This window comes from Anthonomus grandis, chromosome 12 (assembly GCF_022605725.1).
Source record: "Anthonomus grandis grandis chromosome 12, icAntGran1.3, whole genome shotgun sequence".
NCBI lineage: Eukaryota > Metazoa > Arthropoda > Insecta > Coleoptera > Curculionidae > Anthonomus > Anthonomus grandis.
Genome location: NC_065557.1, coordinates 20,660,148 through 20,687,842, shown reverse-complemented (window position 1 = coordinate 20,687,842; position 27,695 = coordinate 20,660,148). Strand labels below are relative to the sequence as shown.

Below are 27,695 nucleotides of genomic sequence, written 5' to 3'. Positions count from 1 at the left end.
GTTTTATATTATAATATAATGTGTGTATTGTTTTGTAGATGTTCCATTGAGGTCATAAATTTAACCTCGACCACTTGACAATTTATTTATAAGGATAATTATTTATTAGAATTTATTATAGCAATAATTTTATTTCGTATTTAGTTATTTAAACTTTCTGGTATCTTTTATACAACACATGCATATCATCTCAGTATGCACTTAATTGACTTCACAATATAATGGGTGCTCATTTCTTTATGTATGTATCTAGTGTATGTTTAAAGTCTGGTTTCACAGAAGTGCCACAAATTCTTAAGCATTTAAATCTGGTGATTGGGATGGTGTGTGCAGTGGCTTACTGCATAATTTTTTTCCCCAACCACAATTTAAGGAATTGCGAAGAGTACTTTGTGAAGTGACCAAAAGTTGTGTAAGTATAGGTCACAACATGTTTTGCAACTCAATTTAGGTACTTTTACTATACAAGAAAGCTGTTCTTTATTCACTTGAGATTAAATTCTAGCACATAAATATACAGTAGTGGTCAAAATTATAGCAACAAATCTGAATTTTACTAATATTTAATAATAACTATTATATGTATGTTTTAATCGTAAAAGTACGCTACTGGTTTAGATGGCCTCTTAATATTTAAACAAAATTTCTCATTCAAATAAAAAAAAGCCTACCTGTTTTTTTGCTGACAATAAATATTTGTAATTGCAAATATTTCACCTGGTCATAATTATAGCAACATTTGAAATTTAGTGCTCTTTCAATCTGTTGAAGTGCAATATTGAAACAATTTATATTGTGATTTCTTGGTAGTTATTAACTTATTTAAATAACAGTATGAGTCGTGGTAAAACCGTGTCTGTTGAAGTGAGGCAACTTATAATTAATCAGTATAAGTCAGGCATCAAACAGTCATCCATTGTAAAAAATTTTGCTCTTCACAGATCAGTTGTATCACGTATAGTGAAAAGATACAATAACACAGGGCTGGTAGTACCCAAAAAAAATTCGGGACGTCCCCGGAAAACTTCAAAAAAAAGTGACAAAATGATTGTTCGGATTTCCAGGCAAAACCCATTTTTGTCCTCTTCAAAAATTAAAGGGCTTTTGGATGGCAGTGGGTGTTCCGATCTTAGTGAACGATCCATAAGGCGGCGTCTATTTGAAAATAAGTTGTTTGGACGCAGACCAGCAAAAAAGCCTCTTCTTTCCAAGAAGAACGTGAAGGCCCGACTTGAATTTGCTCGAGAACACCAGGGCTGGACTATTGATCAGTGGCGCAGAGTTATTTTTAGCGATGAATCAAAATTCAATTTATTTAAAAGTGATGGTGCTGCACCACATGGAACCTCTTCACAGAATAGAAGGGATTATGAATCGATTTATGTACAAGGATATATTAAAGAATGTTATGTTACCCTATTCTGAAGAAAATATGCCGCTGTTATATCAATTTCAACATGACAATGATCCAAAACATTCTTCAAGGCTAATAAAAGAGTTTCTCCATGATGAAAAAATTAATGTTATGAAGTGGCCCTCCCAATCTCCGGATTTAAATCCAATAGAAAATCTTTGGGAAATTGTGGATAACAGGTGTAGAACCAGGAATTTCAAAAATGCTGGAGAACTTTTCGAAGCTCTTCAGGATACTTGGTTGTCAATCGATCATGATGTTATAAACAAACTTATTTTATCCATGCCAAAAAGATGCATTGCTGTTATAAGGGCTAAAGGGTACTATACTAAATACTGAAGAATATTATTGTATTGTAATCTTATTTTGACTTTGGAGAATAATAAATTGATTTTTCTAAAATGTGTTGCTATAATTTTGTCCAACCCGTTTCCTAAAAAAAATTCCAATTTTTTATTTCTTTTATAAAGTAACAAAAAAATAAACATAAATAAAAAGCTTTGTAAAAAATACATCATAATATATACCAGTTTTTTTTCTAATCTACCACATCATATAATTTGAAGGAAAAATGTACTTGTTGCTATAATTATGGCCACTACTGTATATCAAGTCCTTTTATATTGGTGTAGAAATAATTTGGTCCCTCAGTTGGAAGCAGAAAATAGCAGAGTATGAGATTTAGACCTTTTATGTTAAGAATTTTATTGATGTGATGTGATCAAAATCCCTGTATTGCCATAGCATTGGAAAGAACTTGTTGAAAGTGAAGAAAAGAAAACTACAGTATCTCGGCCACATTATAAGAACTAAACAAACAAACAAAAAACAATGTCACGGTCTCATAAGCAAATTTTTATTGGCTACACGTATTTCGCCCTCTATAAGCAGGGCATCATCAGGCCTTAGGACCTACACATACACTGTAAAACTAATAGTGCTAATATACTGCCCTAGTTTTACAGTGTATGTGTAGGTCCTAGGGCCTGATGATATCCTGCTTATACAGGTCGAAACACGTGTAGTCAATAAAAATTTGCTTATGAGACCGTGACATTGTGTTTTTTTTTGTTTGTTTGCATTTTGTGTGGTCTTTTGGAGAAAATGGATGAGGATTTTACACATTATAAGTCCAAGGAAAGAAGATCTATTGGAAGGAGAGGATTATTTTGGATTGGAAACTTAAAAGAATGGTTCTAGTTCACCAAACATAAGTAGTGCTTACAAATATATTACAAAATATTTTATATTTAGTATATAGGAAAGGTTCTAAAAGGAAGGGTAGAAAAAACGTCAATACTTAGTTGTAAGGCGCTATTGCTTATAATATCTTGATAAAATGTTAAATTTTCTTAATATAAATATGAAGAAGCAAAGAGGTTTGCTTCTTAGAGAGAGTATCAAGTAGATAAACATGTATGTGAAGCAGTATTTGGCCGGTAAGCGCACTCCAGTGCTCGAACACGCGCCGTATTCGCCAGATTTGACTATTTTTTGTTTCCGAAGATAAAATCTGCTTTGAAAGGGACGCGATTTGAGTCGATGGAAGCGGTAAAGCAAAAAAACATGTATGGATGTATTGAACAAAATTTAACTGAAAATTTAGTTTCTAAAGTTTACCCATTATAAAACAACGAGTAACATAGCATGTGTATCATTGCACTGGACTTATAAAGTTATAAGATAAATGTTATCCTCTACTTATGTGACACATCTGAATTATAAATGATTGAGCTTTTGCAGAAAGTTGTAATTTGATTTAGAAAAACAGAATTCGTAATTACTAGGAACAAGCCAGTAGTTCATATACTGTAAAAATAAGCTGGTCGTTTCTTTAAGGATTCTAACCTCAGTCATTATAATTTATCAAGTCAATTCAAATCGTAACTTAAATTCTATCCTACCAACTTTCTTTGAATGCGTTTAATGGAATTAATGCATATTCTGCTGTTATCCTACAACTACTAATTTTAAACTCACTTTTCACAAAGTAAACATAGAGTCCAACATTTTTAAAGCTTTCTTTGAGTTTTCAGAATATGATTATTAATAAATATGAAAATATTATTATAATTATGAAGTGAAATAAAGTTTTTGGTCCAAACTTACTCCCAGATCACAATAATATACGAGGTCTGGCTATTAAATAACGAGACTGCGTGCCTAGAGGGCGCCCTAGACGGGTGGGGAAAAAACGAGTAGTGCGTTGGGTATCTAGATATCTTGTCTATGCACGTACCAAAACACGTTTTCGTCACTATTATAGTATTCGTGCAGTAGCGGTTTGAAACGAACGTGCTTTTTTCTCGTGCCGAAAACCATGTGCGACGAAAAACAAGAGCAACGCATCAATCTTAAATTTCTCGTTAAATTGAAAAAAAGAGACTTCGACTGAGTGCTATAAATTGTTGCAAGAGGCCTATGGGAAAAATTATCTTTCTCGTGCGCGTGTTTTTGCGTAGTGTAAGCGCTTTAGTGAGGGCCGAGAGAGCACTGAAGATGACCAGCGCTCAGGTCGCCCTGTCACTGTTTCAACTCCGGAAACAGTGACCAAAATCAACCAAATTGTGCGTGCAGATCGTCGAATGAGCACCCGGATGATTGCCGAGGCTGTAAACGCCGATAAAGAAACGGTTAGAAAAATTTTACACGGAGAATTACACATGACAAAAGTCTGTGCGAGGTTGGTGCCAAAAAACCTGACTCCTGACCAAAAGCTCTTGGGTTAACAGGTCTGCTTGAAATTTCAGATTTCCTTGAAAAGTTAGAGAAAGATCCCGGACTGATGAAAAACATTATTACTTGCGACGAAACGTGAATTTTTCAATACGATGTTGAAACCAAGCGGCAATGGATGCGTTGGAAGACGTCTGAATCGCCCAGAATAAAAAAAACAAGGATGTTCAAATCAAAATTGAAGACAATGCTGATCGTTTTTTTCGACATTAACGCTATCGTGATGACTGAATGGGTTCCAGATGGTCAGACTGTCAACCAGACTTACTATTTGTCAGTTTTGGCAACACTGCGAGAACGAGTTCGTAAGAAACGGTCCGAGTTGTGGAAAAACAACTCGTGGATTTTGCACCAGGACAACGCATCTGCCCGTAACGCGCTATCTGTGAAGCAGTATTTAGCCGGTAATCGCATTCCAGTGCTCGAACACGCGCCGTATTCGCCAGATTTGGCCCTGTGCGACTATTTTTTGTTTCCGAAGATAAAATCTGCTTTGAAAGGGACCCGATTTGAGTCGATGGAAGGGAAGCGGTAAAGCAAAAAACGGCAGAGCTCCTAAAGGCCCTCACCAAAGAAGACTTCCAGCACCGCTTCGATCAATGGAAAAAACGTATGGAAAGATGTGTGGCGAGGGGAGGGGAGTATATTGAAGGGAAGCATTCAAATGTATAATAATTTTTATAATAAAACTCTTTTTCGTAACCAGTCTCGTTATTTAATAGCCAGACCTCGTACATTTGAATCAGAATATACAATGTATCAGATAATATACGTTTATAATGTGCATATCATCAGTTTGTAGAAGGAATTTTTCGAAGTTTTCTATCGTTAGCTTTGAGTTTATGTTGAAAAAAAATTAATGAACAAACTAGAACAAAAGATTTTTAAAAATAACAAAGTTTACTATTAAAATTTTGACAGTTGAATGTAATAACGTATTTAATAAGGGTATATTAAAATCAGCATTTATATTAGTTGTTTAATGTAATTTATTGCAGTCAGTCTTCTTGTTTATCAGAACCTTTATTTTAAGTTTTTTAAGTGTGTTTTCAAAGCCTGATTTCACTAGCACTCGAAAGTTAAATGCTATATGAAATACGCGTTACAAAAAATATAATTAGGAATCTATGCATGAGTTAATAAAAGTGTCTAAAAAATATTTCAATAAATGTATGATCAAATGAGGTTCAAAGGACAACTATTACTAAAAACAAATCTTTAAAAATTATATTGACTTTAACCTCTATAGAAAATAATGATATTTAAAAACAGAAATAAAGATCTCTAATGATGAAAAATGCGTTTTTCAATATTACAACCTTTGATATTATTGTAATACCATTACCTATTTTCTTTAACGTATTTCCTAAAAAGAAGCCCTTCTAAAACGTTTTAGGGGGGCGCGCATTTCATGATGAAACGGAAGAAGCCTTACTAGGAGAGTAAATCGCATTACTGTCACTAAACACCTTTTTAAACAGAACATAAGAATCTCTACAAAAACACAATATGCATATCTGGTTTCATAGGAAATGGAGACTGGATCGTATATTATTACTTTAATCGGTGTTATGTGGTTTAATTTCAAATCATCCTTACTTTATAGGAGAAAAAATTATTATTTACCAAAAAATGTATATATAAATCTCTTAATACAAATGTCTCAAAGTATATTATAAGCTAAAGGGTTGGCGGGGGACTGACCCTATACTATTATTATAATTTTAGAGGTGTTTTACATTATATCAAATGAAGCGTAAAAAAACGTTTTTTACTAATTTATTTATTACCAATTTATTAGGAAAACGGCCGATATTGTATTATTGGCTGATGTATTTAACAAATTCAAAACTTTCAAAGACTGTCGAATCAGATGTGCAAACTTAATATATATATTCTCCACAGACGGACCTATAGCAAGATTATACCAAATCCTGTTCTGTATTGTAAGTAGGTATCCGAAAAGGCCTTGAGATAAAGATTTCTGTTTATTTGTTTTGTATTGTCTCAAGGCCTGACGCCGCGTATTTCATCTTTATTGTCAACTTGCAATATAATAATATATATGAAATATTATTTCTATAAAAATTGCGAATATTAACTACATTCAGATATTGGAAGTTAAATTTATATAATAAATATTCAATTAAAGAAATGAGCTTTTATAGTTGTTCAGAATCTTCATGATCATGAGGAATTTCGGGAAAAAACATTTCTCTAACTATATATAAAAACTAGTTCAAACAACACTTCGAGCAAGTGATTCTTACTTAAACATCTAAAGCAAATTAGTGGAGAATTAGAATTAATATTAGACGCGTACATAATATCTAAACATAAAGATTATGATCCCATATTATAAGACCTTAAAGCGTAACAATCTCCAGTCATACCCACTGCTTATGGATACAAAATACTAATTATAAACTTTATCCATTAAATAAAACAAAACTTCTGCATAAAGGAAGTTGCGAGATATTGTTAAAGTTTTTGCATATTACATAAATGGGATCATATAATAAAACAATAATTTTTTGTTTGTTTTAAAGCAAAAAGTGATGTTGTGTAACAAGGCAAGCCAGGGAATATGAAACTTGGGCTAAAAGAAAAGGTTTATTTACCTAGAGCGCGTTGACGTGACATTAATAATGTGGATTACCATCCATGACTGTAAATTAGGATTCTAAATACCAACAACTTAACAAATTCAAATCCTTTGAAAGTGAATAAATGTGATTCAAATACAATAATTTGTTCAAAATACACCCATAAAGCAGAAAGTCGATATGTTGCTGCAAGAAAAAACATTCCTCAAAAGAGTTAGGTTTCTAGTAATCTTTGAGTCATTAGTGTAGATAGTAGAAAATATTATAATTATTTTAGAACTTAAAGTAGCATTATAACATTCTATATTCATTGATAAATGTATATACTTTAACTGCAAATGTAAGCCACGTGGGCGGTTCCAAATCACCCATATTTGGTTGTGCAATAATTCCAATTTATTAAGATACAGAGTGTTTTACTGTTTTTACCAATTTTGATAGTTGATCCTATCTTTTGAACATACGAAATCAAATTTGGCGTGTTTGTCCTTGTTAATTAACTTTACTGATAATAAAGTGGGCCAAAAAAAAGAAACAACAACCCCTTGTATATTAAAATCCAGAATAATAGTTAAAATTTGGAGAAAATACAGAAAATAGCATCGAACAGGGAAAATTTTATGCGTTTTTTTTGAAGTAGGTGATAACGTAATCAATATTAATACATCAAAGAAGGTGCCTATTGCTTCACAGTTCTTAGACTTACGCCACTCGTTTTACTTTAGTTAGTACTTTACTTTGCAGGCACATTAATTAATTAATTTTTTGCTTTTTGTTACCAAATGAGTTATAAAGTCCCGGACGTTTGCCGCTAATATAGACGATCAACAAAGAACATCTTTCACTGCCATTAACACTGAATCACTCAGAAACTTATAGATACTAAACTTCATAGATCGGTGTTGAAATACACAATAAGCAAAAGTTATGTTTTTTCTAGAACTTTCTGTTTTCTTTCCTTCAAATTTTGAGAGTCGTTTGAAAAATGACAATTTTTAAAATGCACTTTAGAACTTGAAATTATGCGTACTATTCGCATATAATTTAATATGTAAAAAGTGGGATATCAGAAAATCAACAAACGTAACCTTAAAAATCTTAGTGAAAAAAAGGTAAACCAACAGATAAGAGTCTGAAACAGTGTATGTTATATATAGCATCCGTATTTTTTTTTAAAGTTTAAACAACATACTTTATTGTGCAAATATTGTTTTTGTTTTGTTGCACATTACAATCCACAACGACTTCCTTACTCATTTAGCTAGATCCATTATGTATCTACCTACAAGTACAATAGTACAGTATATGTAGGAGGTCGTATATTATTTATAATTATTATGTACTTTATCTAAATATATTTATGTACATATATACCTACACACAGAACAGTTAAGTAGTTAGCGTCGCGAACTTTAGATTTACAAAAAAATTTGTTTACGTTTCACAGCTTATCTGTGTCGTTGGAGTGCCGTAGACCAAATAAAACAACAAATAAATTTGATTTAAATGTTTATAACCGTTTTTTATTACTGAGTAATTTACAGTCCACACGGCATAATGCCTATATGCATGTGGAGGCATTATTGTTTTTTTAAAGCCAGGTACTTTGATAGTTTACTAACTAATAATTAAAGATAATCCTTTATTACTTTATTAATATTTTTTAATTTAAATCGTATTTTAAAATTCTTAGATTAAGACATATATCTAGCGTGAATTTGACTACAAATTTACATTACATGTAGTAACTGATCTCTTAACAGTCTATTACATATGCAAGGTTTATATTCTCTCCAGTTGATAGTGATATAAAAAAAAGTACCCTCAGTCCATGTAAGAAAAGTTTTTTTTTACTTTCCAACGGAGTAACAAACACCACCTGTATCCTGCCCAATGGCAATCCACTGAAACATCTGTCGCACGAGTATTCTTTGTATGCGATGTTGCCGCTATTATTTGGTAACTTATATAAATATAAATTATTGGACGCCTTAATTCAATTAAAGCCTCTGGAGAAAATGGATGACTTTTCTTAATTGGTAAATATGATTCATCTTCAGATGTCTTACATACATATATATAAAATAATAATCTGAAAGACTCTTATGTTTTAGAAGAATGTTTTTGTTATTAGATTAGCTTCAAAATCTATTTAAGGATAAATTGACCATGTGCTTCACTAACTATTAACTAAACAACTATTAATTTAGATCGATATACATATAGACAATGGTCTGCATCCAATGCATGTATTATGTAGATATATGTACATTGGCAGTTTAACAGTGGCAAAAGTGGTTTCATATAAAGAGGGGGAGGGATAAAGATGTGGATAATACCCTGTTACTAAATTTTATATTGGATTGCAAAATTTAGTTTTAAAAAAATTAGTGCTGTTTCACCAAGACAAAGAACCATACCACAAATCAATGAACATGATGCTAAAATTTAACAAATTGCCCTTTCAATAAATAGCCTGGTCAGCAAATTAAAAAGAAGGTGCCACAGCAAGACATTTCCCTTAAATGAAAAAGTGATTGCTAAAGTTGAAGCTTATTTTGAAAGTACTGACAAATAGTTTTACAGAAAAGGTAATGAAAAGTAATAGGTGAGTTGAAGGACATGCATCACTCTTGTGGTGATATGACAATTCATTAAGGAGAATTATTTGATTATTTTTGTGTCAAAATTATTTTATCTATTAAACTTGCAGAAATATTTTTGCTTAGGCCAGTTTAGTTTTAATAGGAGAGGTACTGGTTTAATTAGCTCCTCTTTTCCAATCCAAAATTGATCAAGGGAACAGACATCTGGCACAATTTAATTTTACATTAAGAAGTTGAGACTATTGTCCCTGTCCCTGACTAGCAGCTTTATCCTACTTAATCAACAGGGGCGACATTGAACTAAGGTATAAAATAATAATATTAAAACAGGATGGGTTAAATATATCAAATGATTCATAAATATTGATGTAACTGAGGCTTATTGTTTTAGAAATGTAATTAGTGTTATGAGCTAACTTATTTGTCTTCTTAGGATAGTTGAAGTGATTGCAACAAACTGAGTTTGACAAAAAATATTAAATTTTTTTTATATAATGTCAACTTGGACTTTGAAATGCAAATATTTAGCAATATGCATAGCCAAATATCAACATAGGTACAGTAGTGGCCAAAAGTAGATAGACAAAGTATTATTTTCATATAATTGTTTAAAGATTTACCCACAGGTCCCCTAGATTTTAAATTATTGTTATTTGTAAGGCGGTCTATAAAAAGATACCAATAAATTTCAGTTAAATATTTTGCTTGCTATCAGATAAAGCAATAATATAAATATAGCTGGTCAAAAGTAGATAGACAAAAACAATTTTGAAATTATTTTTTTGTCTAGATATTTATAAAATAAAATTAGTATAGTATTGCTTCTCTTTAACTCAAGGTGCAACGTGCCACGCGGAATTAGATTCTCTCTTGATTTAAGACAACGCATTATTAATGCATATCGCGCGGGTGATCGTCAAATTGATATTGCTCGTAGATTTGATGTTAAAAGAAAAGCTGTTTGGGCAATTATCGAAAGATATGAAAGGACAAAATCATTAGAGCCAAAAAATAAATCTGGTCGACCAAAAAAAATGGACATTAGAGCTATACGCAAATTAAAACAAGCCAGAAAATTAGCCAGAATAACCCTTTATGACTTCTCATCAAATTCAAATAGAATTGCAGGCTTTAGGGATTTGTAATGTGTCCTCAAGGACTGTAAGACGAAGGTTGGTAGAAGAAAATCTATTTGCACGTAGGCCAGCAAAAAAACCATTGCTTTCAAAAAAGAATCGCTTAAACGTGTTTGCTGGAGCGACGAATCGAAGTTTAATTTGTTTAATTCCAATGGAATTCAATATGTTAGACGTCCTTCTGGCCAGCGTTTGAATCCCAAGTACACAAAACCCACAGTTAAGCATGGAGGTGGATCAGTGATGGTTTGGGGTTGCTTCTCAGGTTATGGAATAGGCCCGTTACATCGCATAGAGGGCATAATGGACAGGTTTATGTACACGGATATTCTCAGAGATGTTATGTTGCCCTATGTCGAAGACAATTTACCATTGAGATTCCAGCAAGATAATGACCCGAAGCATTCCTCCAAAATTTTGAAGCAATTTTTCGAAGAAGAAAAAATACCAGTTTTAAAATGGCCATCCCAGTCACCCAATCTTAATCCCATCGAAAATTTATGGGAAATTGTAGATCGTGATATTAGGGATACAAACTATTCAAATAAAGGTGAATTATTCGAACGGTTGCAACATAAAAAAATATTGGTTTTAAACTCATAGATAATCTTATTAAATCAACGCCACGTAGATGTCAGGCTGTAATAGACAATAATGGGTATTTTACAAAATACTAATATTGTAGATGGTTTAGTTTGTAATTAAAAAAAAAATACTTCGAAAAAAAAAGAGTATTGGTTATTTTTTAAATTTGTCTATCTTCTTTTGTCTAGTGTATATTTAGTTATTTCTTATTATTTGGTGAGTATTGATTAGGTGATTGTTTCTAAAGAATGTTTTATTATTTTTATACATGTTTATGTTGCCCATAATAGTATATATCTTTATTATAGAATTTTGATTTCTTTTGATTTAAAAAAAAAAACCATTTGTCTATCTACTTTTGGCCATTACTGTAGGTAGATAGGTTAAATATATTCTTGAATACAGGCAAAAAAGATCTATTAGTTTCAGTGCCTAAATATAATGAATGACCCTGTATATAGTATTTAGGGTAATTCCTCATATATAGTATATAGACCCTGCATTTATGTTGTATATAACATTTTTACTCCAGATAATTCATTATTTGTATGTAGATAATTGTATATTATGTTGTTTAATTAATTGATACAAGAGAATACCATAGTTTTATTGAAGGAATACGGTTTTTACCATGAGATCTTAGTGATCTATGGCCTAAAGCATAGACAAGGAAAGCAAAATTGCATACATCTTAAATACATCTGGGTGCCATAAGCCAGTACACATTAACCAATGAATAAGATAATACAGACAACTAATATTTTAGGTGAGACCAGGCCATCTAAGCATTATACAAAATATTTGGCTAAAAGTATACATTTTGACATCCATGTCCTTTGAGAATAATTTTAATTGATTTTTCAGAGAATTGTTTTTCACTCAAATTTTTCATTAAAAGAAAACAAAATTTGTTTAATGTTCAATACAAGTTTTCTGCTTTAGTATAAGTATAGGTAATAGTATAGTATAAGTATTTAAGATTTTATTTATTTTACTTGGTTGAACTATGTGGTTGAAAAACTAAAAATTATTAAAATAATCTACACAATTTTTCTTATTTTCTGATTTTTTCCCATTATTGAATAAAGTAATGTGTATTATGTATTCTTTATATAATTATTTCTTTATATAATGTATTTTTTACTTGAGAAAACCAAATGTTATTAATTTGATTAAAATATTTATAAAGAGCGTATACAGATATATACAGATCTTATACAGATATATTTGTTGTTGCACAATTAGTTAATGTTTAGGGCAAAAATTTAACTAATTAATATTAAGTTCCTGCAAAAACAATCTAGACCTACTATTACATTATAAACTTTTGTTGTCTTTAACATATTTTCCCCATCTTTCTTAATTGTAAATTTTGCAAAGCAATAAGTATTAAGTCTTAGTGTAAAACATTAATAATTTTGGGAACTATGAGAATGAAAAATCTTGTCAGGGAGTTCTGAATACTTCTGAAATGGATGCTGTGAAAGACCTATAAAGTTTATCATTTGTAATATGAGCATTGCAAAACTGAAGGCATATAAAGTTTTATTGTTGTGAGGCCACTGGTCATAATAAAAAATATGTGTCATTACTGTCAGCACTACTACAGCAGCAATTAACAAACACATTTTTTTTTGATTATGGTTTGTTGTAAATGTAGACATGGCAGAAACATAAAATCAATAATATTGAAAATATCTATTATTTAATTGAGATGTAAAAAAGTAAGCAGTAAATTTTTTCAGCTCCTGGTTTATCAATACATATAACTTAACAGAGATGTAGATTGTTAAAAGAATAAAATATAAAATTTTAAGTTTTTAGATAAAACTGTGAATCATAAATAATAGATATATTATAAATATTTCTCACTCAAAAGTGCATTTTGAAATACAAACCGATAATTTTCCTTGCTTTTAGAGAATAACCTAGGTCCTATTCACAATTATTTAGATAAGAATATGGTTTATAATAATTTTATGTTGCATACCTATATTATATTGATATCATTGTTTTGTAAATAAGTCAGCAATAGTGAACTATTCTTATTTTAAATAATTTTTATTATTCTCAGATAAAGCAACATTCTTCTTGTTTCATTGAAAAAAAATGTAATATTAATTTGATTCAAACATGAAATGTAAATGGCTTCTGTTAATAATAAAATGAAAAAATTGGAAGTGACTATTGTGTGTATATCTTTTACAAATTATACATATCATTCATTGAAAACAATGAAATTATTCTAAAATAGTTATTGTAGAAATGAGTGGAATTCAAGTAAATAAATAAATTTGTTATTATTAATATATTCAAATTTATTAAAGAACTAACTGAAACCAAGAATACTTCAAATGTTCTGGAAAATACTTGCATAAAGTGATATAATTTTTTCCCTTTATGAAAACCAGATTATATTAATTTAATTTAAATATTTATAAAGACAACAATAGAGTTTAAGCATTTATATAAAATAGGTAGGTTGGTTGTTTCTTGAATTATTAAAGGCACAACCCTTGTAAAAGTATGTTGTTGAATTAGTAGTGAATGCTTAAATAAAAAATTGAACCAACTATCTCACGAAAAACTTAATCATACATTTTTGAAAAAATCATCTACTGCTAGGATAAAATTCTTATTGTGTACAACATAGCCTACCATAATATTGGATTGCAAAAAATAAGGATTAGGGTTTCAAGTGAAACTTGTTTCTGTGAACTAAGAGAACAAAGAAGTTTATGAGGGCCCATTCTTCTACCTGAATTCAAGCATTAAGATTGGTGGAGCACTAAATAATACTGTTAAGAAAATATTATATAAGGGTCTGTTTTACTTTAAATTTTGCACATTTATAGTTATTTATTATTAATATAGTTATTTTAGAACTGTACAAACATTCATATCACTCTTTTATATAAGCCATAGGTAACTAAAGATAAATGTGTTGCATTCTGAAGAATGATGAAAATACAAAAACACTTGTGAGTTTTATTTTCTAGTGACCTTCATCCAAGTATTATCCACATGATTGATTTTTTATCATTTTTTGGAAGAAACCAAAGGCTATTAAGTAATTTGATTCAAATATTTATTAAAACTTACAGTAGAGTTTGGACTGGTGTATGGATTTGTTATATCAAGTTAACTAAGTTTTTTAAATCATTTTAATTTTTTTAAAGATTTGAACATTTTTTCTCCATTGTGGGCAATCCTAGATATGCCCAGCACTAAAGCATCAAACACATTAGGAGTTTAAATTAAAATATTTGTAATATAAATATAGAGTTATCCAGTGCATTCACAATAAAAGTAACAAATTCATTTAAAATTCATGTATTTTTTTCTTCTTTTATTTTTTGAACACATTGGTTAGTATTGTCACATGCATACAGGTTGCATCAAATTAGTGTAAACATTCATTTTTTCAAATAGAACACTGTGTATGTTATGCTGTTTTACAATTCTATGATATTTTTTGAATACTTTTTGGACAGCAAATCAAATGCGTAAAGTCAATGGTTTGTCAAATATGATGTAACAGTCTAACAAAACATATAAAATTAAAACATTAAAAAATTTATTTTAGAATTATTGCAACTAATGTTTAATTTGTTGTCCATTTCATTCAATGCATCTTTTGTAATAAAAATTTTGGTTACAGGGTTTTTCAACTTTTGAAAAACATTAATTTTTGATGTGATTTCTTAGAACATAAGTAGACCTTATTATTTTTTAATAGTTTCCAGTTTTAAAACTTACTTGATGGTTTGTCATGCATTTGTGAGTATAATTGTCATATTACTTGTCATTTCACACATAATTTTTTAATAAAATGCATTTATCTGAAAGAATGAATTGAGTACTCCTGATTGGTTTTGGCCACCAGGTAGATACAAATCAAGAAGTCTGTAACCCCTGTAATGATTGAGCGGCTACTAAGGTCGCCAGATAAACCCCACTAGACTTTTTCTCATGGGGCTATTTGAAGTCCAAAATTTAAATGAATATGGCAAATAATGTTGAATGCAACAAAAAATTACACTAATGGTTCTTCTAGTGATTGAAAATGTGCAATTGGAAATTATTTAGTGACTTCAAAAATGCATTGAAGTAAATTGATAACAAATTAAACAAAACTTGCAATTTTGTTTTATTTTTATCTGTGTGTATTATTCATATATTGTTTGTTGTTGTTGTCACCTACTTTTATTTTTTTTGTTTTATACAGCTTTCTTCACAACAACAAATGTTTAGAACAATAAAGCATATTTTGAATTTGAATTCTAGTTGCAATAAGAGTAAATATTGTATACATTTTGTTTTTTAATGCAATATATTTCATTAATAATCTTTGATTATTTTATTTATATTTTTTTAAATACCTATTTACTTAAATTATATGTATACAGAATTATTGTGATACCAGCTTAGGATTAACTTAAATTTGATACTTTTAAAGTTTTTCAATTGTACATTTTCTTTATATTGGACTGTGGCTTGTTGATAAATAAATAGTCTATTGTCAAATTTGTTTCTGCTATACAAAAAGGATTTAGAATATATCCTAGAATTGTATAGTATCATGATATACACAGGGTTCCATTTAAAAAAAAAAAAATTTGACACCATAGTTTCTACTTGAGATAGATACCTTGTACCTATAGAAAATTTTGATTGAAAAAAATGCAAATGACAATTATGATTGATATGTCTGAAAAATAAAAGAAGAAATAAACACATGAATGTTAAATGAATTTGTTCCTTTCATCTTGAATGCACTGTATACAATAAATAGGTATGTTGTTTGTTCAAATATGTTATAAATAAGAGATACTACTCTTGCGAAACTAAATTATTAGTGAATATTTAACGAAAAACTATCTGCTGCTAGACAACAACCTTTTTTTCTATAATGTTTCCCTACCATAATTTAGAATTGCATGAACTGTAAAATAATTTAAACTTAAGGACTCGGACCTTCAAATAAAACTTGATTTTGTAAACCAACAGAACAAAGAAGTTTGTCAATGAAGACAGAGAGAAGACAAAGAGAAGAAAACATCATCTATATGAAATCAAGTTTTATAAGTTTATAGTCTTATAGAAGGGTTGGTTATTGTAGGTATGTACAGTTCTTTTGTTGTGAGCCATAGAATGTATGTATGTGTTTTAATTTGTAACTCACCATAATGATAAAAATACTCTTGAGTAAAAAAGAAAAATATTTAAAGATTTATACCTACTTGCTATGGCAACTATAATAACATTAATCTAATTTTAAAATCCAATATTTGCATCATGTCTACAGCTCACAAATTAACACCTACCTACTTGCTTTTACATGTACAATTTGAAATATATATTGTGTTTGGTAATAAGGCAATTTAATCTAAAAAATATATTCAAGTACATGCTTAGTTATGTTTTAATACAAAACAATGATAATAATATTTAGTAATGAAAAGGGAAAATGCTAAAAAACAAAAAATACATAGGTATTTAGCACCTCCACTAAACTGACTAAGCCCAGTCTATACATTTAATAAATAGAAACAGGAAATTACCCACAAATACGAGCAGAAGAAGATAGGTGGTACCTACATATTATTAACATAAATTTAAATCGTTTACAATTTTAGGAAGCTGTAACGACGCCGGCGACTAACTTTTGGCTGTACTAAACAATAAGCATGCTCACAGAAAGATAAAAACAATTCCAGTTTGAACATGTTATAATTAAACAGTTATCAATAACTTACCCAACAATTGCTGCAGGTAATACCGGCGGGGGTATCGCGTAAGGGAATAGTTTGGTGCCGTTAGCCGGATGATTTTCAAACAGCATTTCGACAGTTAAAACTTGCACTAATCGAGTTAAAACAACCGTATGAAAAAACTAGTAAACGATGCGCCTAAAAGACCGTGCGAAAATGTTAACATTCACCCTCACAAACCCTGGTAAAGAACTGAATTGAATAAAGCAAAAGGCAACCGGCTTTCAAAGTGCGGACGCCGAATAAACCAGGCAGCAGCTGCACGTTTCGTATCGTTTGTCGTTTATTCCGTATCGTAGTGCTTCGAGCGAACTTCGAACGCAACGCAGGCCCTTCTGCCGGCTGTTTTGTTCAGGCCAGGCAGTTCAGATCCGTAGCGACCGACCCGACCCACCGCACCACATGCAGCCCGATGGGAAGAATAGAAACGGGCAAGGTTAATTGGACTAGGTGGTGCGACTGCGAAGGTGATAATGTAATGGCAATGAACTTCACGAGATGTGAAATGTGCGATTTTTTACGTTGTTTAGTATTCAGTCGTTTCTATTGTGTGTTCTGTTTATATCATATTATCTAAGAAAAAAGTGGTTTGTAGCTCGAGGGAATTTGAATAATTATTGTTGCTTGAAAAGTCGATGCACTCGGAAGCGAGTCGACCGGTAACTTTATTACAAATATGGTCCAATGTTAACTTTTAGGTAATAGCCAATTTCGGTTACCTTACCTTAGGGCCGCTGTTATTAAACTATTTTGACAGATAACTTAAAGTTAACTTCAAATTCAAATTCAAATTCAAAAACTTTTTATTTATTCCAAAATTAATTACACTTCATTTTTAAATATAACAATAATCTCGGTTGATGATAAATAAAGGACTACCCTGCGATTAATAAACCGATTCACAAGTCTGGAACTTATTTTCAGAAATGTGTAGAGCGCCCCAAAAACTAAAACCTATAAAAAACTAAAACCTAAAGAAAAAAAAAATTACTATTTATACCTAACAATAAAGTTAATAATTTTCAGTTTATGACAATAATTTTGGTATCCGGTCAAGCACAAGAACCCCCCATAGGTCACTAGGAGAATAGCACTAATAATTCATTATTATTTATAAATTGGACTGACAGAGAACGCACAGATCTAGCCACAAATAGTCAGATAATTTCAACATTTTCTTACATTTTCATTAAATTGTAAGTTGCTCTTGCAAAAGTTTATTTTTAATGTGTTTTGAAAATGTAGATATTGCTAAAGTTTTTTTTTCAATTGGAATATTGTTCCATATTTGAGGTGCAACAAAAGCAAAGGATTTTTGGAAATTTGCAGAACGGTGTTGCGGTACAAGAAAATTGCCAGTATAGCGAGTTTGGTGATAGTGATCTCTAGATATGAAAAGTTGATATAAATATGGCGGTTGCTTGGATTTTAAAACTCTATAAATAAAATTGGTTAAATGTAGCGTACGTCGATTAGCCATAGATAATATTGAGTGTTTATTTAAGTGTGGAGTAATATGATCTCTATACAAAATATTATATGAAAATCGCAAACACGCATTTTGCAACTTCTGAATAGATTTAGAAATTCTGTTAGTCAAAGAGCTGTGATAAATGATGTCACCATAATCCAACAAAGATAAAACAAGAGAGTTACATAAATAGTATTTTGTTGTTGAGGGCAAAAATCTGTTTACTTGATATATTTTCTTCAATTTTAAATAGGCAATACAAAGTTTCTTTTTTATATGCGTTTCGAAAGTTAATCTTGTGTCAAGGTAAACACCTAAATTCTTGACTTCTGTGACAACAGGCAACCTTTCATTATCTATCATAATATTTAAATGTTGATTAATATTTGCTATTCTGGCTTTGTTCTCTCCCAACAATATTACACTTGATTTTGCAGCATTTAGCTTAAGAATATGATTATTTGCAAAACTTCGAATTTTTTTTAGGTCATCATTAAGATTTTTCTGAAAATGCTGCAATAGATCTTGATTAAATGAAATGTACAGTTGGGAATCATCAGCAAACTGTTGCATTTTGGAATTTATAACCTCTTTGTTCATATCTGCAACGTATAATGAAAACAATAATGGCCCTAATATCGACCCCTGTGGGACGCCCGTTGTCACCGGTATGTAATCAGATTTAATTTTGTTGGGCCCATTATAAAGAAGTGTACTCTGAACACGCCCGACTAGATAAGATTCAAAGAATTTTACAGCTTCCTGAGAAAAACCAAAATGGTGAAGCTTAGCCAACAACATCCGGTGACACAGTGTGTCAAAGGCCTTACTGAAGTCTAATAGGCAGAGGCACGTGATTTCTTTCCGATCCTGATCAAGCCTTACATCATTCACCAAGTTAATTAGGCAGGTACTAGTGCTAAAATTTTTTCTAAATCCAGATTGGCTAGGCGGAATTATTTTTTTAGATTCGACAAATGAAACAATCTGTTGATAAATGTGCTTTTCCAAAATTTTTGATATAGCCGGCAAAATACTTATGGGTGGAAGATCTTTAAAGTAATGGTAAAATAATAGACTTTTTCCATAAGTCCGGATAACTATTTTCTAGAATACAAGTATTAATAATATTTATTAAAGCATATTTACAATAAGGAAAGCATAATTTAATATCTCTTATTAATATCTCGTCTTCGCCTGTGGCATTAGTGCTAATAGAATTTAAAATTTGGATTAATGCTTCTTCGTCTATCAGACCAAACCTTATTTCCTCGGTAAATGATTGATGCCTATTTTGTTTATAAAAATTAACCTTTTCATCTGAGGTAGTATATGTACTTGAATTAGAATTTACAAAATAATTATTTATTGCAGATGGATCTGGAACTTGTGGAATAATGTCACATTATGTCACAGTTAACTTTAAAAGGTAGAAGTTAACTTTATAAAAAAATCGTGATTTTTGACAGATATTCTGTCACTAATTTTGAATATAACCTAAAACTGAAAAACTTCTATTCCTTGACATATAAATGGCGGTAAAAAAACGAAATTATCTCCTCGAGACTACCGGACTGTCAAACATCTGGTATGTCATATAAAATGCCGCCATTTTTCAAAGTTCTTTAGCTTGTAAAGGTTTTCTTTCTAGAAGTATATCTACGGCCAAGCCAAGCCAAAATAAAAACACGAAAAATTCATCTTTTGACAGTAGCACATAGTCCTAATAAGGTCTCAAAGACGAAGAAGAAATGGGACGTTTATGAAACTGATATGTTATTGCTAAGGGTAACTTGATGGTTAAAGTTAAAGTTAACTTTTGAAAAATATTTATAATACGAGCCCTAACAACTATATATTGGGACAAACTAAAATACACATGTAATTTAATTTTTAATATACTTCTATTTTTTAAACTTGCTTTTTTTTAATGTAATATTGTTTAAACAGTTAATTAATAACAAAATCGATTCATTAGGAACGCAAAAACACAAAATATTTATTCTAACACACCAAATTATTTAAAAAATGCTAATATTGGGTGGCAACTAAATAATGGGACAGTATAAAGTCACGAGTTAAAAATGATACCAGATAAGACAAGTTGGCTGCAAAAACAATTAATAAACAATGTTGCCAGACACATTTGTTTATTTTGAAATTGCTTCACTGTCAGTTTGGGTAACTCAAACACTTCTTTATTAATTAAAATGGTGCGTGGTATCACGACAAATTCGAAAATTCGCGAGTTGGTGGTTAAAAATTATTCCCGAAACGTGAAAAAAGAATACGTGAAGTGGCGGATGAACTAAATATTCCTAAAAGTACTGTGTTTAATATAATAAAGCATTATGGGGAAACTGGAGGAATTTTACATAAGAAAAGGAATAGCCCAAGTCGCCCAAAATTAGTTTCTGATAGGGATAAAAGAATGCTTGTTGAATTATGCAAAAAAGGTCGAAGAAATACGGTACGGCAGGTAACGGCAGAACGGATTCATGAAACTGGGCATAATTTGTCAAGAGAATGTTGTCACAAGTGGATTCATAAATGCGAATTGAAGTTTTACAAGGTTATTGCAGATCTAAACAATAAACTTTTTTAATACATTTTTTCTTATAGGCAAAGGAAAAACCGCTTTTAACAGCAAAACAAAAGAAAGCCAGACTGATATGGGCAAAATCTAAATTGTCCTGGTCAGTAGAAGATTGGTCCCGCGTAATTTTTAGCGATGAATCAAAATTCAACGTATGTGTTGGTGACTACCGAAAAGTGTGATTCGCACAAAAGATGAGGCTTTCCATAAGGACTGTTTAAAATGCACCATAAAGTTTCCTAAAGGAATAATGATTTGGGGTTGCATGATACTTGGACGATTAGGGTGTTTTGAGTTTATAGAGGGCACGGTAAATGCTGCAAAATATCAACAAATTCTACAAAATAGCCTACTTCCAAGTATCGCGAAATTAACAGTTAATGAAAATTACATATTTCAGCAGGATGGGGCTGCATGTCATACGGCCAAAACTACAAAAAAGTGGTTTGGGGACCACCACATAAACTGCCTTTCTTGGCCTTCTAACAGCCCAGACCTTAATGTCATTAAAACAGTATGGCATAAAATGAAACAGACATTAAGGAACATCCCTCAAAGAACATTGCCAGAACTTAAGGCCAAAATAGAGCAGATTTGGAATGAATTTACCCCCCGAACAGTGTAAGGCCTTAGTCCAATCAATGCCCAAAAGAATTCAAGCAGTTATACAATCTAAGTGCGACGTTACTCCATTTTAAAAATTGAAGTTCGCGTTTGTCCCATTATTTAGTTGCCACCCAATATTAGCATTTTTTAAATAATTTGGTATGTTATAGAATAGATATTTTGTGTTTTTGCGTTCCTAATGAATCGATTTTGTTATTAATTAACTGTTTAAACAATATTACATTAAAAAAAGGAAGTTTAGAAAATAGAAGTATATTAAAAATTAAATTACATGTGTATTTTAGTTTGTCCCAATATAGTTGTTAGGGCTCCTAGACAGTTTTCGAAACCATTAAAAAGTATCACCGGTAACCACTAATTGACATGTATGACATTTGAAGTGTCATTTATCGTATATCCCTATTGCTTTTTTTATTTTGCATAACAATCTGCAACAAACTGCCATAGATGCACGGCAATACTAATTCTTGCCTTTCAATGTTCTAAGCAAACAACAAACAAGCACAAACTTAATAAATATACCTGGACTGCCAATTCATAGTAGAAAAGTAAATGACCACTACTAGGTGACCGCCATTTTGAGTGATCTTTCGATGTTGGTCACTCTGACAAATCAGTTTTGCCAATTGTAGGAAAACAAAACAATTAATGTTTTGGGAGGTTTTGTTTACAAAAAGAAAATAGAAAGTTACATTTACTTAAGAATATAAGATAGTTAAGTTAGATCTGAGATTTTTCTTGTACTTGTTTAAGAATTTCGTTAAAATTTATGAAAGAAAGTAATCCTCCCCTAAAATGAGACATAGTTTTAATTAACTTAAGATAGATGCATGCACTTTAAATTATGTGTTTTAATATTTTCATAAACTTGAATCTTATAAATTTTAATTCTCTAAAAATAATGATCTTCATTTAAATTTTTGCTTGTGTTTACTTAACAAATTTGCTTAAAAACAAAGTTTATTGAAACCCTTTCATTGGTTTTTATTACCCATTTCAACAATTCTAATCTCTGACACATATATTTTAGTTTAGAATGTGCAGAGGAATTGTAAAATCATGATTCAATCTCGATACGATCATGATTTCGAATTCGATTGCGACGAGAAGGGTGATTCGAAATTTCAATCGTCGGCTAAACTAAACTCGTTTTATTCGATTTGATTTAGATTTGCTAAGATATATTTGTTATATTTGATTTGTCACCAATGGAAACGTCAATTGTGTTGTCTAAACTTGTTGTGATAAACAAAAATAAAAATAAATAATCTATTAGTCATTTTCATTTGTTTTGTTAATTTTTTTTGTAACTATTTTATGTTTGTTTTTATTTATTATTATGTACATTTTAAATTTGAGAATTAAAACTACGTTTGTATTTTATTATGCTTATTAAGAATAAATTGTAACATAAATTCTCTGCACAAAATTTTGACAAATGTATATAACAAACAAATTTACATTTTTAACTTGTACTTTCCTTCTATGTACAGTGTTTCCACATTAATAGCTACAATCATCTATAAAATTCAAAATATAGATGATTTTATACGATGTTTGTAACTAGCAAGGGTCTATATAGTAAAAATAAACAACTCTATATATTATTCTATGATAACCAACACAGACAGCCAATTCACAATAATTCGGTTTTGAAAAACAGTGAACCAAATACGTTTAAATAAGGATGCTGATACATTATCCACGTATTAAATATGAAGGAAGCTATATCGCCAGATGGAGACGATATACCCAAGCGTGTCGTTTACAAATCGCCAAAAACTAGGCAATCCCCTACACTCACAATTAAAAATGTTATTTAGAATCAGTGATATCGAGTGATCGGGTTGAGTCGTGATTTTAGAATCCCAGTGTTGGTTTAGAGACAATGTTAATGAAAAAAATTAATTTTAGACAGATCACACGTCAAGCGTCAGCGTCGTCAACTTCGTTACATTTATTGAATTTACTTTTTGTTGGCAACACTGAAAATGTTCAGAGTGACCAACATATTATCAAAGGGACACAACCACTATAAAAATGGCGGTCACCAGGCAGCGGCCATTTTTGGTCATGGTGGCCATATATATTAGCAGTCCAGTTATATTTATTAAGTTGGGGGTGGCTGCCATTTTGCTTGATGGTGTCCTTTCGATATTGCACACCCTGACAAATTTCAGTGGTTCCAATATTGGGAAACAAAAAAAATTAGTTTTGGGAGGTTATGTTTACAAAAAAGAAATAGAAAGTTACATTAAGTTAAGAATTTAAGATAGTTGCATTTGTTAATTCAATTTTTTCTTATACTTGTTTAAGAAGCTCGTTAAAATTTACGAAGTTTCAATAAACTTACAGGAATAGATGCATGGCAGTTTAAAATACGTGTTTTATTGATTCCATAAACTTGTATCTTACGAATCCTAATAACGTATAATAAAACACCAATAAGCTAAACAATATATAATAAAAAATAGAATAAGTTTAATTATTTAATTAAAAAAATTAAAAAAGGAAATTAGTAATTTAAGAGAGAGCGAAAGAGAAGCTCTACAGGTAAATGTATTATAAATGTATGGTAAATGTATTATAAACAACAACTCAACTATACAGATAAGAGGCATAGAAAAAAATTGCATGTTTCAAAATTTCTATTTACTGGCAACTAGTTTCGCGACCTAACGAATACTATATTCCTTAGAGGAAAGCTTTCCAGAGCATGAATAATATCCGACAAAGCGATATTTTAAAAGATTTTTTAAGACATTTTGAAATTAAGGCACCTTCGTTAATTTTTGAACTATGATTTTTATGTAGTATTTAATATATAGTTACTCATTATTTATGAGTAAAGGAACTGCACGAGTCACGACTTTTTATACTTAAGTTCATGACAGATCACATATCAAACGTCAGTGTTGTCAACTCACGCAAACAAGCCTAATGGTTTTTTTGATAAAATTTCTTACAGGACGGTGGCCATCTAAGGGTGATTTTACATTAGGAAACTTTGATTGTAGTGATGTTAGTGACAATTTTGACGTTGACTTTTTTTATCCCTCTGAGTCAAGGCTTAGGTTTGATGCAATTCCACGGTCTCTGCTAAAACATCAGGTTCTGTTAGAACACAGTTAGTATTTACTTCTCCCAAAACCAAGAAAATCAATATAATAAGATAATAGATAATAAAATTCAAGTTGCAAGCTTAGAGACACTAGTGACACTAGTGGTATGTCCACTTTAACTATCTCATCAGGGAATGTGCAGTCAAATTGTTCACCATCAATACTATCAGGAAGTCCTTGTTCCAATATTTCCACAAATTTATTAACAAATATTCTTTTCTCTAGGAGCATAGAAAAGGCATTCTTACTTCTGAAATATAAAAGGGCACCTATTGCTTCTTCAAGGTCTCTTAATAATGATGGAATATTTCAATTTATAGAAGAGAATCTTAACGAAGTAACTAAAGAATTTATTAACTCTCAATTTCTAAATGCAAAACATGCATCGTCTGGTAGCAGGTGGTCAGTGAAGAACAAAGCATTTTCTCTCTTAAATGCAGTCCATGGCTTTACATCTTTACAAGTATTTAAGGATCTTTTTATTACCTCCAAGAACTCTTCAAGCTATACTCTTCAATATACCTTTCAATGGTGGACAAATTGAACCAATTTTGCAACGCCTTAAACTGCAGGCAGAGTCTATGATTGAATTAGATCGTTGTTGTACCTTGATATTTGATGAAATATAAAGTTCCGGACTTTTTTATAAAAATTCTAGTCAAAGAGTCAGTAGAAAGTTCAGGTTTTAAAGACTTAGGTTCTCTAGGTAAAAACACAACCAAGCAAATCATACTCTTGTATTCATGATTTGGGGTCTTAAAAAACATATAAAATGCTAGTGTCATATTTCTTTTACACAACATACAGTTAAGACAGAGGTTTAAAAAAACCTAATAATTAAATTGCACTAAAGACTTGCAGTCAATTGGAATGAATGTCTGTGCAACTATTTGTGATTTGAGAAAGTAGTACTAATATAGTTACTATAAATATTAACTATTAACCACACTGACAAACAAGCCAACTCTATATCACTTTGTTCTTAATGAGCAATCTATTACTATAAAATATAATGTTGAAGACTACATGTGCTTTTACTGTTCCATCTTTTATTATTTCATGTACAACTGCTTCTTCATGCCACCTTTTACATCCGAACCAATGCAGACTATACCAGCAACTTATTAATAAGCCATGTTCTCCCTAGGATTTAGTTTTTATTAATATTTTATATTTATATTGTTGAGATATATTAAAGAATATTTTATGTTTTTAGAGTTAATATTTTATTTTTCTGCATTAGTGCTATAATTATATTTTATATTATTTTATTTCATATTATTAAACTACATTTCACTTAATACTTTTTCTATCTTTAACTCATGAAGAAAAAATTTTAATATGATACTATTAGCTTTCCAATTGCAGTTATTATCATATTGTTATGAAAGATATTATAATTGCACATTTAAATAGAATTCTGGGGTTTTCATACTCTTTGTTCTATTTAGAATTTTAGACTAATTATTTATTTTATTGAACTAATTATTTATTTATTGCAGTCTTTGGAATACACAACAGTCCAAGATTATTATTATGATATTACAATTTGTATTGCATTATAAATTAGCAGTGTTAATTATATAGTATATTGAATAGTTGAAATTTGGAATTTTTATTTTCCAGACAATTAAATAATATATTTTTGTTTACATAAAATCATACAGTTGTGTGTTTTTTTCTACCTGTAATGTAAATAAACAATATTACTGAAGAAATATTCTTTTTTGCCTATGACATGTGTGTCGTCAATATTACCCAAGGATATTTTTTGAAGTAGAAAAAGTGTTAAACTGTTTAATAGTACCTAAGTTTTTAAATTCTTTTGATTCTAAAAGTTTAATTTACAAGTTATATTCCATACATATTTGCACAATTTATTAGGAAATTGTGCACATATGCTACATCAAATTGCACAGTCAGCCGTGTTCTGCTTGGTTAAAATTTGTGCAAGGAAAAATAGTTTTTTTTTGTGCAAATTCTTTTTATAATTTTTTAAATTAAAAAATATAAAAAGTGTTAGGAAGAATAAATATTGATAACAATTTCTTTTAATCAAGTGGGGTATCCGCAGATTGTGACATTTAGTAGTTTTCTCAAATTGGGCTCATCGCAGAATTTGAATTTCCCGCGCTTTATTGAATTCAAATTTGATTCTGGACTTGAGCACGCCTTCTTTTAAATCTAATTGATTAGGCTTCAATACCTTTTTGGGCTATTTGACAGAGTATGACTACAGCATCTATATCGACCTATTGTGTCGAAATCATTGTTGTTCTTCACATATTCCAGTCCTCGTCACTTCTACTACCAATATTTTTGTAAATAGCTTTAAAACTGAACAGAACAGAAGGCTGATTCCTTTGTAGCTTTTGGGATCTGCTTTCTCTCCTTTTTTGAAGATTTATTAGATTCTAAGAGTACTTTTTGTACATATAAGATTTTATTGTAAAGATCCTTTACTTCGCCCATGCTTGCATTGCCAGTTGATTTTCTGTTTTTTAGAGCTGTTGCTGTTTGTTTGATCACGTATATTGATAAGTTTCTGATGTTTCTTCATTTGTGGGTATCTCCGTTGTCTCCGTGTTTTCCTATTTTATATTATTGTAGAGTTGTTCAAAGTTTTTTTCCCACTCCTCAGTAGTGGTCTTTGATATCTGAATGTATTCGTTAATTGGACTTTTCCTGTTTCTCAGCATCTTCTAGATTATTTTCTGTTAAAATGTGTTCTATATTAACAGAGATTTTTTTCTAATAAAGATATATTTATAATAATTCTCACTAATAAATCAGTCAACATAAAAAAGAAAACAAGCCTAACAAAGACAATAATAAAGACGCGTAGTATGGCACAGGCCATAGCCAATGAGAGCCGGTGTTATTGTGGAGGGAGCTAACCTTATGATTTTAAAAATTTTAAGTGAAACCTACAGTTAAATTCGTTATTTTAAATTCGTTTAGAAGTTAAGTTTAGTTTCGTTATTTTAAATTCGTTAAGAAGCGTCGCGTGGAAACATTACAC

General features: G+C 30.5%; 1 protein-coding gene across 2 annotated transcripts in view; it reads right to left on the bottom strand.

The window, feature by feature from the left end:
- Positions 1-27,695, bottom strand: part of LOC126743443 (RNA-binding protein Musashi homolog 2) — a 218,539-nt gene that overhangs the window by 50,770 nt on the left and 140,074 nt on the right. The window contains exon 1 of one of the 2 annotated variants that reach the window (XM_050450543.1): positions 16,843-17,245. The exons of the other annotated variant lie outside the window; for it this stretch is intronic. Within the exon in view, the coding sequence (XP_050306500.1) occupies positions 16,843-16,928 (86 nt within the window). The 5' untranslated portion in view covers positions 16,929-17,245. Of the gene's footprint in view, positions 1-16,842; positions 17,246-27,695 lie in introns of those variants that run through there. 2 annotated transcript variants of the gene reach the window in all.